At 43.3% G+C, this 16,296-nt stretch overlaps 1 protein-coding gene across 2 annotated transcripts in view; it reads left to right on the forward strand.

Moving 5' to 3' along the window:
* RSPO3 (R-spondin 3) overlaps positions 1-16,296 on the forward strand; it is a 61,567-nt gene extending 45,271 nt beyond the window's left edge. For both annotated transcript variants that reach the window (XM_048299337.1, XM_048299338.1), the window contains exon 6: positions 15,249-16,296. In XM_048299337.1, the coding sequence (XP_048155294.1) occupies positions 15,249-15,442 (194 nt within the window). In that variant the 3' untranslated portion in view covers positions 15,443-16,296. The remainder of the gene's footprint in view (positions 1-15,248) is intronic.

Below are 16,296 nucleotides of genomic sequence, written 5' to 3' on the forward strand. Positions count from 1 at the left end.
GGAATACAAGCCTCTCAAGAACCCTTCTTCCTCCCCCTTCCAAGATATCCATCAGGTATTAATTCAGCACTAAATTCTCAGCACAGGCCTAAACTCTTCCCTCTTGAATAAAAATGTTTGGGATTGAAAGCTCCAGCTTTAGAAGGTGAAATCTGCATCTGTGTCTATTCTGTGAAAGAAAAGAAGACAGAGGTCTGCTCCTTGCCCACAAAAGCCAGGTCCACCTTCTGGCTTGCCACCAAACCAGCTGGGCTATTCCCTCCATAGCAGATTTGACTGGGGAAGAGGGTAGGTCAAACAGAGTCCTTAAACTACCTCCCAGTTATGCTGTGCAGACAGGCAGGGGTCTGCCTAGTCCCTGATCTAGTTCCTCCCTGGCACAGCTGGAAGCAGCTCTGGCACAACTTATTTATGGCACCTTCACCTTCAGCGATTTCCCATTGTTTCAGGGAGAGGCACACAGGAAACTGTGGCTGCTCTCCCCTCTCAGTACCACAGGACAGAGACCATGTGCAGAAGAGCAGCGTCAAGTTCTCTCTTACGCCTCATCCCTTCCTTCCTCTGCCAGAACATCCTCGCATACCCATCTTTCTTCCCACACTGGTCTTCTATCACAACTCACAGTTAATGCTTCTAAAGTCCTTCCCTGAACTCCTAGTGATGTAAGGAGCTCTTTCTGAGGAAGGGACATGTTTGTCACTGCTGGAGGACGAAATGAGGCTCTTCCAGGATGTGTGCCACAGTGGGATACCTTGACAACTTCTTTCTGTTGAGGCTTCAGCAGACCCCACAGCAAACTGTTTTCTCACCTTTGGACAATAATGCTACAAAGTAAATGTGAAGGGAGGTGGCTGCTGGGAGCAGGGCCCACCTGGCTCTCACCACCTGGAAATCTAAACTCCTCACTATTTTGACCTGAGTGTCCTGGAAAGAGGAACAAATGCAAGAGAGAAGTTCGATAGTGCATCTATCAAATTTAGTCCAAGTATGCGAAACATCTGGGGTATGTGAGCTACAGAGTAAATCAGGCTGTGGATGTTTCAAGTCTAATGGCGACATGTCCAGCACTGTTTAATCAGCTAAATCCTGGGCTGTGGAACACTTCCATGTATAGCAATGCTGTTATAACACTGCAGCCATGGGCAGCATGGCACTCATTCATTATTGTGTTACAGCTGCCCTTATTTTAAAGGGCCTGATCCAAGACCCACTGAAATCCCATTGACTTCAGAGTACTGCGGATCTTACCATAAAGCAGGGATTTTCAGCATTCCTTTGTAACAAAGTGAAAACAAAGGAGCACTTTTTTGGCTGCTATTTCTCCTCATCTCTCTGGATATTGGCCTGTTCTTCCCCACCCAGGCAGCTCTATTTGTTTTTCCCCACCCAGGTCTCTGCATCTCCAGTCTCATTGTCTCTTCTCAGCTCACTCTCCCTGCCAGTTCTGACACCTGATGTAGCCTTTGGTCTGCTACGGCTGCCACCTCCCAGCTCTCTTTCACCTTCATCACTTTGAAAAGGGTAGGAAGTTAAGTTACGAAGTTAACCACTTGCTGCCATAACCTTATGTTATAAAGGTCCAGGGAAGCTTCAGAACATTCCCAATGAGATGATAACATCCAAGGTTATTCTCAGAGATTGTAAAGATCGGGAGAGAGGTTGTGGGAATCTCTATGGAAGATTTTTAAGGAGGTTAGACAAGCAATCATCAAAGACAGCCTAAGTATCGTAGTTCAGCTTCATAGACTAGTAAGGGACTAGATAATGCTTTGATAAGCATTTATGAAATGGCTACAAAATTTCCACAAAACTTTTTCTTGCCTGTTGCCTTCTGCAAAACTCCCACAGAGACAGCATACTGCCCATTTACAGAGCACGAATCCAGGTATCTCTGTCCACTGACATCAGTATAAGGCCTCCTGCTGTCATTTACCAAGCTCAGACTTTTATTTGGGCCTGCGCCAAAGAACTGAAATCAACTTTTCTTTCATTTTGTCCAGTTTAGTAATTTGCATTGCAGAGATATCTGTTCATGTTTCTCTTAGCATTCACCAGCTTTGAATAATTGGTGCAGGAAGAGTACAGGGCTGGATTTTCTTGCTAATTTACCTGAGATACAAGGGAGCAACTCTGCTAATGAAAATGTGTCTATTTTAAGAGCAGATGAAGATGTTATCCATGAGGGTCATATTACTACATGATTAGGCCTGAAAAAAAATTAAATAAGCACAGATGCAAACAAATATTATTTTCCAGTAATTTTTGTTGAAGTAATCTTGCAGTGACAAAAAGTTAATTGGAAGAAAAACCCCAACATTCATCATTTAAAAATGTGGTGGCCATGCAAGATTTTTCTAAATTTTCTATTTTTAGTTCCTTGAAATTCAAAATGGTAGCAAAAGAATTAACTTGCATTCCATGAGTCAAACATACACAGCTGACATTAAGGTCAGAATTTGACAACTATCTGTTGGGTTTTTCTATTGTTATTTTGTTTTACAAGCAAAATGACCCAGCAATGAAATTTCTCAATTCTAGTCTACTCCTCCCCAATATCTACAGCAAACAGTAGCCCCAGTGTAAAGATTTACAGCTACAGTTATGTCTCTGCTTTGTTCTTGAGCATGTATTTACTTCTGCCCATTTGCTTTCTGAAATTCTCTCTCATTTGTCATCTGAAGAACTCCGTTTAAAAGGAAAACAGGCTTCAGACATGAAACACAGCTACATTCCTGAAACATGAGATGAACAACCTTTAATTCACGTAACCTTTAATTTACAGTAATGTTTAATGGATGGGCTGGTTTCATTATGGACAATGCCTCTCCCTGTCATTAGCCTGCAGAAAGGTCTAAAACTCTTAAGCATTTAAAGGAGCTCTGTTTCGGGCTCTGCCTTCCCTCGTCCCCTCCCTCCCCCACTCCCCATCACCCCTTCTGACTGCCCTTGTTCTAAGTGCATAATCTAAATGCTGTACTCTGCAAATTGCACTTATTGCTGGCTTCGAGCTTCGAAGAACCCTTCTGAACACTTTTTATACAAACCCTAACAAGGTCAAAGTTGGAAAAATCTCAGCTGGTGGACTTGGATCCCATGAGCTAGTGACCATTTATAATTAATATTAATGAATGGCAGATGACAGATGTTTATTGCCTAAGTAGAAATGTGCATTGCTAAACCAGAAGGATTTAGTTTTAATCCAGAGGAACTGACTTTATTTCTTGTACGGATGTGGGTGGTGGTGGGGAATGCCAGTGGGTGATCCAGCCCCAACCACCTTTAAGCATGAGCATGGAAACAATAATTCTGTAAAGAAGGATCCTGAGACCTCTATTTGAAGTACAATATTTGCTCCTTCAAAACATTAACTGAAGTAAGGAGCACTCTCTGCACACTTCAGCAGCTCTGATTTGCAGCAGTAGTGGGTTTTATCCATAGATTCTAAAGCACCAAAATTAAGGAGCTCTTATCTCTGTTTTACACTTGTGGAACCTGAGGAAGTCATGGTATTATAAAGAAAAAAGTCCTTGTTATGGAGACAAAGGATTGCATTCCCAGACACAGTATATTTTTTCTTGCTGTTTTTTTTTTCCACAGTGGTCTTAAATTAAAACTAAAGCTATGATGCATAAATCCCTCAAGTTTAAATGTGACACAGTGGAGGATGTAACATGGACATGGAAGAGTCTCTGTGAATACCTCTGAATACTTAAGGCTGATGGAACCTCTGGTTTCTATCTGAAAGCAACTCAGTCTTTCACAGCACATAAATTAACTTCCTGGACATAGAGACATCTTGGGTAATGTTTGCAAAAATGCAAGAACAATTTTCAGTAACTTCTTAGAGTTTCTGGTCGAGGTTGGAGTAAGAGTCTTATTTGTTCTGAGTTCCTTTGACAAAGCATCCTGCTCCTTATGGAATCTTGTTACAGATGTGTGCACCATTTGCTGTTTTCTTGCCCCTGGAATTTCTACAGTTCTGTACTACACTGTCTGTAAACTGAGTATGCCATTCCAGACCCTTGAAAAATATTATTTGGTTTAGTGGCTACAGGATTGGTCTCAGATCTTATAAAAGAGTGCCAAAGGAGCTGCTAACAAAAGCAGGTGGTTCTCAAATCTGTAGAAACAGTGAGCAGTTTCTTCTTTTGGCCAAAGCAAAAGTTCTTGGAGTAGGCAGGAAAGTGATTAGTTACTCAGTTTGGAAGAGAAACATGAACATATGTGGTGACTAGTGGACAGTGGGATTCTTCACCTGTAGGCAGGAGGCAGCCGGACAGAGAGGCTGCTGATCCCCACAGTCCCAATTTTTCCCATAGAGGCTGGAGAGGATGCTGACTTGTTGCAGTACATTCTTGTACTGAAAATATCATTTGCTGAACTTTTGCTTCAGGTTCCTTAGAACCTTTCTTGCATTCCAACAGTTCAGCTCCTTTAACCAGCCCTGCTGTATGGGCTGCACGTGCACCACAGGAACACCTAGGGCTGTTACCAACTTACCAGCACTGCTGTAACACTCTTAAGGCACCAGCCAAGTAGGAAAATAAAACATGCAAGTTGTGCTGAATGGTCATTGTGCACCGCTGGCAGGATCTGTGTGAGACAGGACACAGGGCAGATATCTCCTGGTGGAGGTGAACAAGGGTTACAGACCTTCCTCAGCACTTGTGGTGCTCTGTCATGAGAGGCTGTGTCCTCATCTCAGTGGGGGCTGAGTCTCCTCCAGCCTTTGGGCCACGTGGCCTTGCCCGCATCCGATCTCAACAGCATGGCAGTCAGTCTGTGAAGTATCCTCAGTGAAGTGGGCTCCAGTGATGCACTGTCACATGGCATAATCATTCTTCGCATTCCACTTCCAGCTACTCATAAAGCTGGCTGCTTGCTTCAGTGTGCAAAGCTGTGTTACTACAAAAAGCTCTAAATGCACAGTTCATCCTCAGAGGGATTTAAAAAGAATAAACTTATCACATTCTTGGGGAAAAAAAAAAGAAAAAGAAAAAGAAGGCAAGACAGCCTGGATAAAATTCACATGGACAATTCCTATCTGTGATTCATGTTAAATTGAAGACTTACGGGAAATGCTAAAATATTTGCATTCAAGTTCTTTTCATGCATATCGACTATGAATCCTACTTGGAAATATTTTTTTTAATATCTTTTAGGCCGTAATTTTCCAAAGAAATGGAAAATATCAGATTACCAAAGTCATTGTATTTCCCAGAAATTTGCTGATTTCAATGAAGTCCCAGTGGAAAGTAGGCAGGTTTTTGAAATAACCTTGCCTTTGTGTTAGGTTTCTGCCTAGTATCCTTCCAGTTTGTCCACTGGGTTTGCCTCTGGCAACCCACCTGGCAGGCTGACAAAGACTCAACAGCCTGAAAATCTGAGATCCCTCTGGCAACTTGGTCCAAAGATTCCTAAGCTTCCTCGGGCTAAATTCTGAATCCTTTCGGCATATAAATTCCTGGGCCTTTTTCAGAGGCAGCCCAAGAGTCGTGGTGATCCCAGTGTCCTTTTCCATAAGCTTCTCTCCACCCAGTAAACTGCCAGGTATTCTCTCAGTAGGTGAGAAAAATTCTTCAGAAACATATGGAGATGGCCAAAGTGAAATCTCATGTCACTCTTTTTGAGAGGGAACCTTTGGAGTCTCTGATCCATAAGAAATTTAGAAGCCTGACCTGTCATTTTAATCAACATGAAAATATTTGGAACTATTGGCACTACTTAGAGAGGGGAGAGGATCAATGCTTTGGCCAGCTGAAATAGTACACACACACTGGAGACACAAAACAGAAAGAGACAGGTCAGTTTTCAACACCTTGATTTGAAAAGTATCCTTGAAAGCAAATTCTCCCTTCATTTACACCAAACAGCAATTTTGGTGACCTCCATGTGTTTGAGCAAGTACAACACAGAGGTCAGAATCGGGCCTCCGGTGAATTTAAGTAATAACAGCCTGCCTCTGTGCTGATGGTTTTGCTGAGAGGATCCATCAGGAGCTGCTGTCCCACTGCATGTTACCTGCTGCTGACAGGCTGATCCAGCTGTCTGGCTGGGCTGGGGTGCACAGGGACTCCAGTCTACCTGTCAGCACAGGTGTCACCCCAGGCAGAAATGCAAACAAACGATGCTCAGAGTGGAAGGGACAAGTGAACCGTGCCGAGAGGGGCCAGAGGTGCATCCTGTTGACTCATCTTCCTTTACCTCCCTGGCATATCAGAAAACTTAAGGAAGTGTAGGAGGTGGCTCCAGGGGGAGCATATAGCTGCACCTGTACCAGCAAATGAAACAGTGGAAGATGTCCAGGCTTCCGGGTCCTGGTGTGTAGTACCAGGGCAGGAACTGCTGGCCTGATCCAAGTGTTGGAGTTGGCACTTGTGAATGCCTCCAGGATCTGTGCTCATTCACCAGTACAGCTGAGTTCTGAGCCATGGTTGCTAATGGAAAAAGGCATTCCTAGGGATACCTCCAGACGTTGGGGTCATATAAGCATCATCTGAATTAGCAGGTTCCATTGAGGCAATCAGTTTAAGTAAAGCCAAGGAACACATCTTTTCTTACCCTTCCTTCAGAGCACACCAAGCACAAATTTGAGTACTAAAGAAACAAGTTCCTTTGTGTGTTTTCTCTGTTTTACTATTGTACTAGAAAGAGTTTAAATGTCTGCTGAGGCTAGCATCTGTCTCTTATCATGTATAACTTTTCTTGATTATTTCTAGAGTGGCAGACTAAACATGCAGTTCTGACATAATGCAGCATCACATTTTCATTTCTGGTTTGTTCAAAAGCCTGCACCAGCTGAAATAAGTCTCTAAAAAAGACTGTATTTATGACCTCGATCCAAGCTAACAGGAGGGCTTGGATTATTGGTGACTAAAAGGAAAACAAGCTATTAGAGGTTTCTCCCAATATCCTGATGCTCTAACAACAGGGTAAGGGCTTTTGATACCAATCACTATTATTCCCAATCTTTGTACTGGTTCCTGATTCCCTTAGTCTTAAAAGAGGCCTATCAAGTGTATTTGGACACTCATGGATCATTTTGCCTCTTTTAGGAGAGCTGTAAAAACCCAATCCCATTCAGAAGTCATCATTAAAAGTCTCAAAGGAAAAAAATGCCAGTTTCCTAAATACCAGCATGGTCTATGTCACTTCCTGTCCTCAGCAATGGGGAGGGATTTTCTGCTCTGCTAAATTGCCATTACTTTCCTGTCTTTGGAAGCTATGTTCAGACTTTATAAGCTGCGGGTTCTTATAAGATGAAAACTGTTATGTAATTACAAAATTGGCGTTGTTAGCGCATTAGTCCTGATTAAAACAAGGCTGCTAACAAATTCCCCTAGTCCCAACAGACAAGCATGCAGGAAATAAATCCCCACAAGTGCTTGTTTGAAGAGGCAGCAGTAAATGTCTCCACAAACAGCAGATAGAACTCATTATAGGAATCCTCCTCCTCTGGCTGCTTCTTTGAATGGAGGACATTCTATTTTCAGGTGCTGGCAATGTCTTTTCCATGGCACAGGAAAGGCACATCCAACCCGTTTCTATTGCAAGAGGTCATCACAAGCCAGGGACTTTCCATAAGCCCTGCTTATGAGCTCATGAGTGTAGAAGTGTCATTTCCCAACCATCCACAGAAGAAATGATATCTTCTGACTTCCCATACACCTAACAGGATACAATTTTCTCCTTATCTCCTAGAGCAGCAAACATCTCCTGTCTTGGCGTAGCTAATCTGGTCAGCCTCCTCCCATTCCTCTCTGCCTGCTTTATGCAAACGGCTGTGGTGCAGGCCTGAGCTATTTCTGTATTTGGAAACAACATTCTCATTCCTGCTAATGTGCCTCTTTCAGCACTGTTCTTGCAAGGACAAGCTAGCACACACAATGTAAATAAGAACATTTTTCAAGTGAATGCAATCTAGTAGTCCAGATCCTATTTTCAGAGGCAAATGAACCTCAAGGATCCTCATACAAAGACATCTAAAGTCTACATCTAGAGAAGTATTTCCATGTTTAAGAGGAAATAGGACACATAAGTACAAGTTAGTCACTAAATCCCATAATACAGTTGCTCAACCATAAGTATCGATAGCGTTTGAGGTATAGCATCATCATAGAATCACAGGATGGTTTGGATTAGAATGGACCTTAAAGATCATCTAATTCCAACCCTCTGACATGGGCAGGAACACCTTCTACTAGACCAAGTTTTCGAAGCTCCATCCAGCATGGCTTTGAACACTTCCAGGGATGGGGCAGCCATAGCTTTTCTCGGCAACCCGTTCTAGAATTTCTTCCTAAGATTTAACCTAAGCCTACTGTCTTTCATTTTAAAGACATTCTCCCTTGTCCTATCACTACCTGCCTTTGTCAGAAGCCCCTTTCCATTTTTCTTGTAGGCTCACTTCAGGTATTGGAAGGCTGCAATTAGGTCACACCAAAGCTGTCTCTTTTCCAGGTTGAACAATCCCAATCCTATGAGTCTTTCTTCATAGGACAAGGGCTCCATCCCTCTAATCATCCTGGTGGCCCTCCCCTGGACTTGCTTCAACAAGCCAGTGTCCTTCCTGTGCCTGCAACCCCAGAGCTGAATGCAGTATTCCAGGTGGGGTCTTACAAGAGTGGAGGGGCAGAATCCCCTCCCTCGCCCTGCTGGCCATGCTGCTTTGGATGCAGCCCAGGACAGCACTGGTTTTCTGGGCTGCAGGAGCACATTGCTGGGTCGTGTCCAGCCTCATCCAGCAGCACCCCCAAGTCCTTCTCGTCAGGGCTGCTCTCCATCTGTTCACCCCCCAGCCTGTACTGATACTGCGAGTTGTCTTGACCCAGGTGCAGCACCTTGTACTTGGTCTTGTTAAACCTCATGAGATTCCCATGGGGCCACTTACTGAGCTTGTGCAGGTATCTTGTATTATCTAAGATCACCACACAGAACTATGGATATGACACCTGCCTTAAGATCTGTATCCATCTGGACTGGTATGGGAAACCAGGTAGGCTGTCGTCATATATCTCAACAGCAGGAGAACATAGGTTCATCCAAGTTAGTTGCTCCTTGAATGTCTTTGGACCTTAGCTCCATTAAAATTTTTACTCATATTCTCTTCAGCAGTTGGAACATCTTCAGTAGTAAAGGCAGGCCAGGAAATGCACTAAGTCATGTAGCATCTAGATTGTTCTGAAGTTGTTGACCCTCACACTCTGGTTACCCAGAAATCTAGTGATTATAAAATAGGGCCACAACAGCAAAGGAAAAAAAAAGATTGCTGTGAAATAAGTTATGCAGTTATGCTGTTTAGACTTCAAAAAGACATACCAGATGAATCAGCCACTTGTGGCTTGGGAAAGAAAGGAGAAAGTCCATTGCATCACTGGGTAGCCAGGGGTTTGGAGGATTGTTGGCAAGTAGTGCGAGTACATGCTACAGGCTATGTTCCAGAAAAAAAATGTGTCACTTTTCTTGAAAATGAGAATGATCTGCTCATTTGCATAATATGGCACGACTGTATTGTTGACAGAGCTATAGCAAGGGAGTTTAGAGCCTGGGGCATGCTCCTCTTCCTGGTTTCTTTGCTCAGCATGGTTTCTTTTTGTCATGCTGTTGTTGTCCAGGTCACATCACGAGGAAAGTGTGACAGACTTTTTGTCTAAGAGGACTAAAAATGCCTCTGGGAAGGGTGTGGACAGGTGGGAAGGAGAGCAACACAGTATGGTGGCACTTAACCCTCAAGTTTTGTCCCTGTACCTCGTGGGGTACGAAGGTATTGGGGCACTGGTACTGCTGCACCAGTGCTAATAGTGCTCCAGAAGCCAGGAAAGCACCAAGAGGTCAGACAAGGCTGTGAGGGGTGTGAAAGAACACTGTGGCACGTTACAGCAGTGGCTTGTGGTCTTTTATTACAGCTCTTCAGCTTATTACAGTGTAGTGGGGAGGATTTGTGGTCCGTGGTGACAGGCACAGTAGAAGCAGCGGGACCCTTCCAGAGAGGGGCCTATTACGTCAGTGCCTGAAATCCCGACAGGAGCAGTTCCATGACTCCTCTTGCTCCTTTTGCTCTTCCACAGTAAACTTCTTCATGGGAGTGATGAAAGAAATGCAGTCATCACAAATGTCTGATGCCAGATTCTTATCCCTCTGGGATTTCCATGAGGCCTACCCTGTAACACCTCCCCCCTACACCCCCCAATCAAAGTGAGGCAGTTTGCATAATCAGATTTTATGTCTTCCCATGGTGTTTTGGCATTTCAGCACCCAAGTCCCCCGTAATAATTACAGCTGATTATAATAGGTGGGACTAAGTCACAATGCTTAAAGCAGATGAAACCTGTCACCTGTGGTAGTTAATCCATGTCAGCCATGATTTTCTGTCTCACGGTGTTCTTGAGTACCAAGGCATCCCAAGTCATGGCCAATGCTTCCTCCCTGTAATCCATAAAATGCAGCTGTAGATCTAGTGGAAATACCACATCTGATGAGATTATGAAAAGGCTTCTCTGAAATACCCTGGCTCGTGTACTTATAGATGTATTCAGATATGGATTGCATAAATATAGACACAGGAGTTTCTTTGACCTGGGGCTATAAAATATATTAACAAGAACTCAGCACCTTGAATCTGATTAGACATATAATTATACTGTTATCCAAACTAATTTCATGTCTGCATTTAATTTGAACTACTGCACTTCTCAAAATTATAGCAAGTCTCTAGATTTTCCTCAACATAGGAATTTGCTATTATTAGAAGCAGCAAACGGTCTCCTGTGTACCAGAAAACTCACAGTGCCTGCAGATCAATTCTTCCAGTACAATTGTCTGCACAAAGCTTTGGTTCCGACATAAAAGCTATTTTAACACCAAATAATTACTTTATTTTAATATATATTGCAAGTATTTTACATTTCTAATACAATAGTTGTAATATACAATATAAGTATTAATGAGATTCTAATACTTCTCTGATATTATATATAGTCTCTTCATGAGCAAAACACTCTATTGGAAAACGTTTCATTATCTCCTGTCTAAAAATACTTATCCTGGTTTGTTTTTTTTTTTTTTTTTTTTTTTTTAAATTTGAACAGTTTTATTGAATCTGTTAGAAGAAATAAACGTCAGTAAGGTTAGTGCATCACAGTAAGAATACCGTGACCCACCGGGAAAGTTCACCCGCAGGCAAAATAAAGCAAAGACAGGCGGTACGAGGGCAGGAAGGGCGCGGGCGGGAGCCCGAGGGCACGGCCGGAGGGGACGGAGAAGGGAACCCGCGGCTGCGGGAGCCGCCCCCGCCCCGCGCCCCGCCTGGCGCGGAACCGCGGCGCCCCCGCGCGGGCAGCACCGGCACTGCGGCACAGCCCGGCGAGCACAGAGACGCGCGCAGCGTAAAGTGCTGCACGCCTTAACCCGGGAGAACTTCCCAACAAGAACACTCCTCGTAAAGGAAATTGGAATTCCAGGAGACTATTTTTCTTCCAAGTCACGTTATTGCCTCGTTTACTTCTTCGCTGAGTTTCAGTTTTAATAATGGCCTTGCCATCTTCTTCAAAGGCAAAGTAGGTCACAGAAATATAGAATGGTTTGGGTTGGAAGAGGCCTTAAAGGTCATCTAGTTCCAGCACCCCTGCCATGGCCAGGAACACCTTCTACAAGAGCAGGTTGCTCAAAGCCCCATACAAACTGGCCATGAACATTTCCAAGGATGGGGCATCTGCAGCTTCTCTGGGCAACTCGTTTCAGTGGCTCATCACCATCACAATAAAGAGTTTCCTCCTAACACCTAATCTAAATCTCTTCTCTTTTAGTTTAAAACCTCTGCCCCTTGTCCTGTCTGTCCATATAAAGAATGTTCTTCATCTTTTTTATAAGCTCTCTTTAAGTACTGAAAGGCCATCTCTTATTCAGAGATGAACTTGTAAACATAATGGCCCATGTAATTTTTGCACTTTTCATTCACAGATAGCCAAATGCCCAAATTTCCAATGAATTTCCACAATATCTGGTGCCCCGTTCAATGTGCTGCTGGGAAGTGGGTTTCATGAAGTAGAAGAAAGAAGAAAAAGTATTCAGGAACAAATCTCTGGGGAAAAGAGAGAAGGGATATGAACAGAGAGGGTGATGTGCTCAAGAATGGGGCTTCAGCTATATCCCAATGCTAGCAGACGACTGCTGGTAGAATCTTCTCTTGGGTCTAAACTGAAACAAGGACTGACTGGGAATAACATTACACTGTCATATAAAAATTCCCATTTTTAAATATAGTAGTGAAAGGAACTAAAGAATCAGCAAAGATGACCCTTCTATGTTATATCTCTTTACCACAACAGCACAGGTCTAGAGGGCAGATCTTTTCCCAAATGGCAAGAGAATGGAGGTGGTAGCATTAAACCTTGTACAAAACTGCACAGAGGACTCCAAATTAGCTATCCTCAGAGTAGAAGAGAATTAGGACTCAGTTTTAAGTATATTCCAGAGATCAGTTTTCCTTGTCATTTGTAAAGACACCACTCTGATTAAAACAGAAACAGTAAAGCCATGCCTAGATAAGCCTCTAGCTAGACAAAGATATCTTATTCTTAGTATATCCACACACATATAAATACATACATCCTGCTCCATGGCTGAATGGGAAACCATTACATGTCATTCCAACATACTTAAAGAACTGTGCCTGGGAAGTCACAGCTGAATGATTTTGGCTAATCACTAAGTGAGTAATGTCAAACACTGAACGTCTGGACAGTTTCCATTCAAATAACATTTCATCTTGGGCCAACAGTATTTACAAACCACTGGAATGAAATCCCATACTGTCATTTATCCATTAGTAAGAGACAGGATTACAGCTGGGTAAGATGCAGCCTTACTTCTGCATGGAGCTCTCCCAGTGGTGATAGCTCTTGCTGAGCCTCCCATGCCAGTTCTGCAGGTCTCCCCTGCTCACCTCTGTGCATCTCAGATGGCATTGACAAATTCAGAGAGGGATTCTGCAGGTTTGTGGGTGTATATTCAGGTAATCTCTGACTGGTTCCCTGAAATTTAAGGTGCCATTTTACATTTAAAGTTTTACTCTTTCAGAAACAACAAATGATAAAGGCAGATGCTGGTCACTACTTGACTTAATGTGTGTATCTAAACCTTCCCTTGCTCTCCGATCCCAGGCAGTGGTGGTAAAGAATGGAGAAGCTGTAAAACACTCCCATAGAGCTACGCAACAAGAAGATACAGCATATTCTCACATCTTGGTCTTGATCCTTGCTTTCTGCATACTCTTCACTTCCTCTGAATCTCTCTTCCTTTGTCTGACCTGCACCTCCTTGGATGGTTATCTGTTCTCAGAACAAAGCCACTTCCCCTGCACCTACCACCTCACTGTGACATACTCCCATGGAGCTCAGTGAGGCATCAAAGATCCCCATCTTTGATTTTGAGGCAGAAATGGGCAAAATTCCTTGCATTCAGCACCCTCAACAACAAGAGCTATTGCCAGGTTTGTGTAACTCCCCCTTCACTGGTGTAGGAAAGCCTGGATTCTCTCTGTTAAAATTTAAAACCAAAAAATATTCTTTCTGTAACAAAGAAGGATAGATTACTTTCACTAGTATCACTACTGGGATATCATGAAAGATATTTTTTTCAATACTTGTCCAGAAACTTCTCCACATAAGAAGGCATATGAGTTAGTATGACATTCTATCAGGAAAGCCTCCAGAGAGGTTGCCTTTGAAGATATCATTGGGATTCTTCTAACCACAGGTGAATTTCAGCTGCATAGCTCAGTAGTTTCACATAGACAAAAAATCTAATCTGTTTTAGGCTTGTGTGTACTTACAAGTTCAAGTTAATGTCATTCCTGCACTGATTTGTAAAGCAAAGAGAAGAAATAGAATCACAGAATCACAGAAGTGTTTTGGTTGGAAGGGATCTTTGAGGATCATCTCTGCCATGGGTAATGATATCTTTCAGTAGATCAGGTTGCTCAGAGCCCCATCCAGCCTGACCCTGAACACTTCCAGTGATGAGGTATTCACAGCTTCTATGAGCAACCAGTTCCAGTGCCACACCACACTCAGCATAAAGAATTTCTTCCTTATGTGCGAGCAAAAATGCACTCCATTACATCATCTCCACAGCCAATCTACAAAGTTTTAATGTTCTTAAGGGGACAGGATGCTTTATTGGAGAGGTCTGCAGCAGCAGCAAAATCCTCAACATCTTACCTTATTTAAAGCAATAAAGTACTTGAATACTTAATTTTGTTACAATTGTCTAAAGTTTGACTTGAGACACCACATTTTAGTCTGAAGACCATCACATTCCTGTGCTGGAGCAGACACTTTGCCATGGGATTCACATTGCTATATCAAGAATGCCCTGGGATGCAGGTGTGGTGATTGGACATTTCCAGACACTGATACTGGTGTCCAGCTCCTAATGGGAGGTGCTAATCTGTCACAGTGACCGCTCTCTTCAGCCCGACTGGCACTTGCGGTGTGCAGCAGGAGTGGGGAGCAGCCGAAGGCTCGAGGCTTTAAATAAGCTGCTCCTCTGGAGTTCAGCTCTGCCCAGGGGAGCTGAAGCTCCAGGTGGTGTGGCTGTCAGCAGCCCCGACAAGGGAGAGGATAAAAGCTTGTGGGGAGGCTTGCCTTTGGATACAGCTCCAGGTTTACTGCCCGAAGGGAGTCCAAGGAGTGCAAGCACAGACCAGATCTGTTCAACAACTTGTAAAGGGAGGCGTTACAGCGGGGATGGCCCGACAGGGGACCAATAGGGGTCTTTGGGGGAGGGATATGGACAGGGATAGACATTCACGCAGATCAATAGTCTTAAGGGGTGGAGGGAAAGAGATCACATGCCCCAATGGGGCATCGAGGTTTCAGGGATTTCCAGAGGGGAGGTATCAGAAGGGGCAGGATCTCAGGGGATTGATGAGGACCATTATAAGGATAATCAGGGAGGGCTTAGTTGATGGACACCGAACTTTCGGGAATAACGGGAGGAGTCTGGGTGATTGATGGAGAACCGACTGGAACAAGGGGAGGAGAACAACCATATAGGGAACACTGGGGAAGCGGCTGGAGTTCAGGGTGTACCAACTGGGAATGGGGGCAAGGGACTAACCAAGTTAAACATATAACCACATTACCAACTAATCCAAGGCTGGTTTCACAGGTTATGGCAAAGTGAGGGACTCAGAAACTGCAATAGCCTGAGCAAATCTTCTAATGTTCCATCGTTTTTTTTTTCAGGGAAAAAAAATAGGGAGGAGAAAAGAAAAAAGTCCAACAAAGATGAAAGCAAGGAGACAAGACAGGAAAGCAAAGGGCGAGCAGCCCGAAGACAAAACCGAGAACAGAGGGAAAACAACAACAAAACGCAGCCGAAGAAAAGGAAAGCCCCAAACAAAGAACAGGACCTGGCACCCGTTGACACTGCACATTAATGGCCCTCCCTGATTGTTTAAGTCTTATGATGCTGCTATCTCTACCAGATTGCCCTGACAGGTGTTCCAACCATTCAGGCCGCAAATGGACAATGCTACCAGTTATTATTAAACTTTAAACAACATTCCAAATACTTCCTATATTCTCCAAGCAACCATAGTTTATTAAAGAGATTGACATGAGCCAAGGAAATAGAAATCTAAAGATGGGATACTTTAAAACTGTTATATTATATGCTTCCATGCATCTGTAAAAGGCAATTAAGAAATTTTGTATATATTAATTATAGGGTATAAAATATAGCAATATAATAATGAATGACATTCAGATGAACAATGTTCTTTTTCTTTGTAAAATATTTTTCAAGTTATTGTTTAAGTATGAGGCAAGAGATATGTCTAAATCAAAGACGAAAATCGTATCCCTTCATATACTGTACATAATTAAGAGAAGGAGGAAAACATTTCTGAAGAGCCAGGAGGAGCCCAATGTTTTACAACCTCTGGTGGAGCAGGATGGGGTTGCCCTGTGTTTTCCCAGTCCATGCTCCGGACATGGGCGAGATACATCAGGAGAAAGCCAGCAGGGTTTCAGCTGCTGAGGGATAAGAAGAAGAAGCATCTGCAACTTTGAAGACTGAATCCCTGAGGAAGAAGGCAACTAGGCTGAGCTTGAATAATGCTCTTATCTGTGGACAACACAATGTTTTCTGGTCTAAACAGTGGTACCGTGTGTGCTGTTTTATGCTTTTTATACCTATGTGTAACTTAAGTCTACATTTCAAATCTTCTGGTGAATGACAAATCGTATTTGTAGGAGACAACATTGAATTAATAAAAACCAGAAAAATAGA

This window comes from Corvus hawaiiensis, chromosome 3 (assembly GCF_020740725.1).
Source record: "Corvus hawaiiensis isolate bCorHaw1 chromosome 3, bCorHaw1.pri.cur, whole genome shotgun sequence".
NCBI classification, from domain to species: Eukaryota; Metazoa; Chordata; class Aves; order Passeriformes; family Corvidae; genus Corvus; species Corvus hawaiiensis.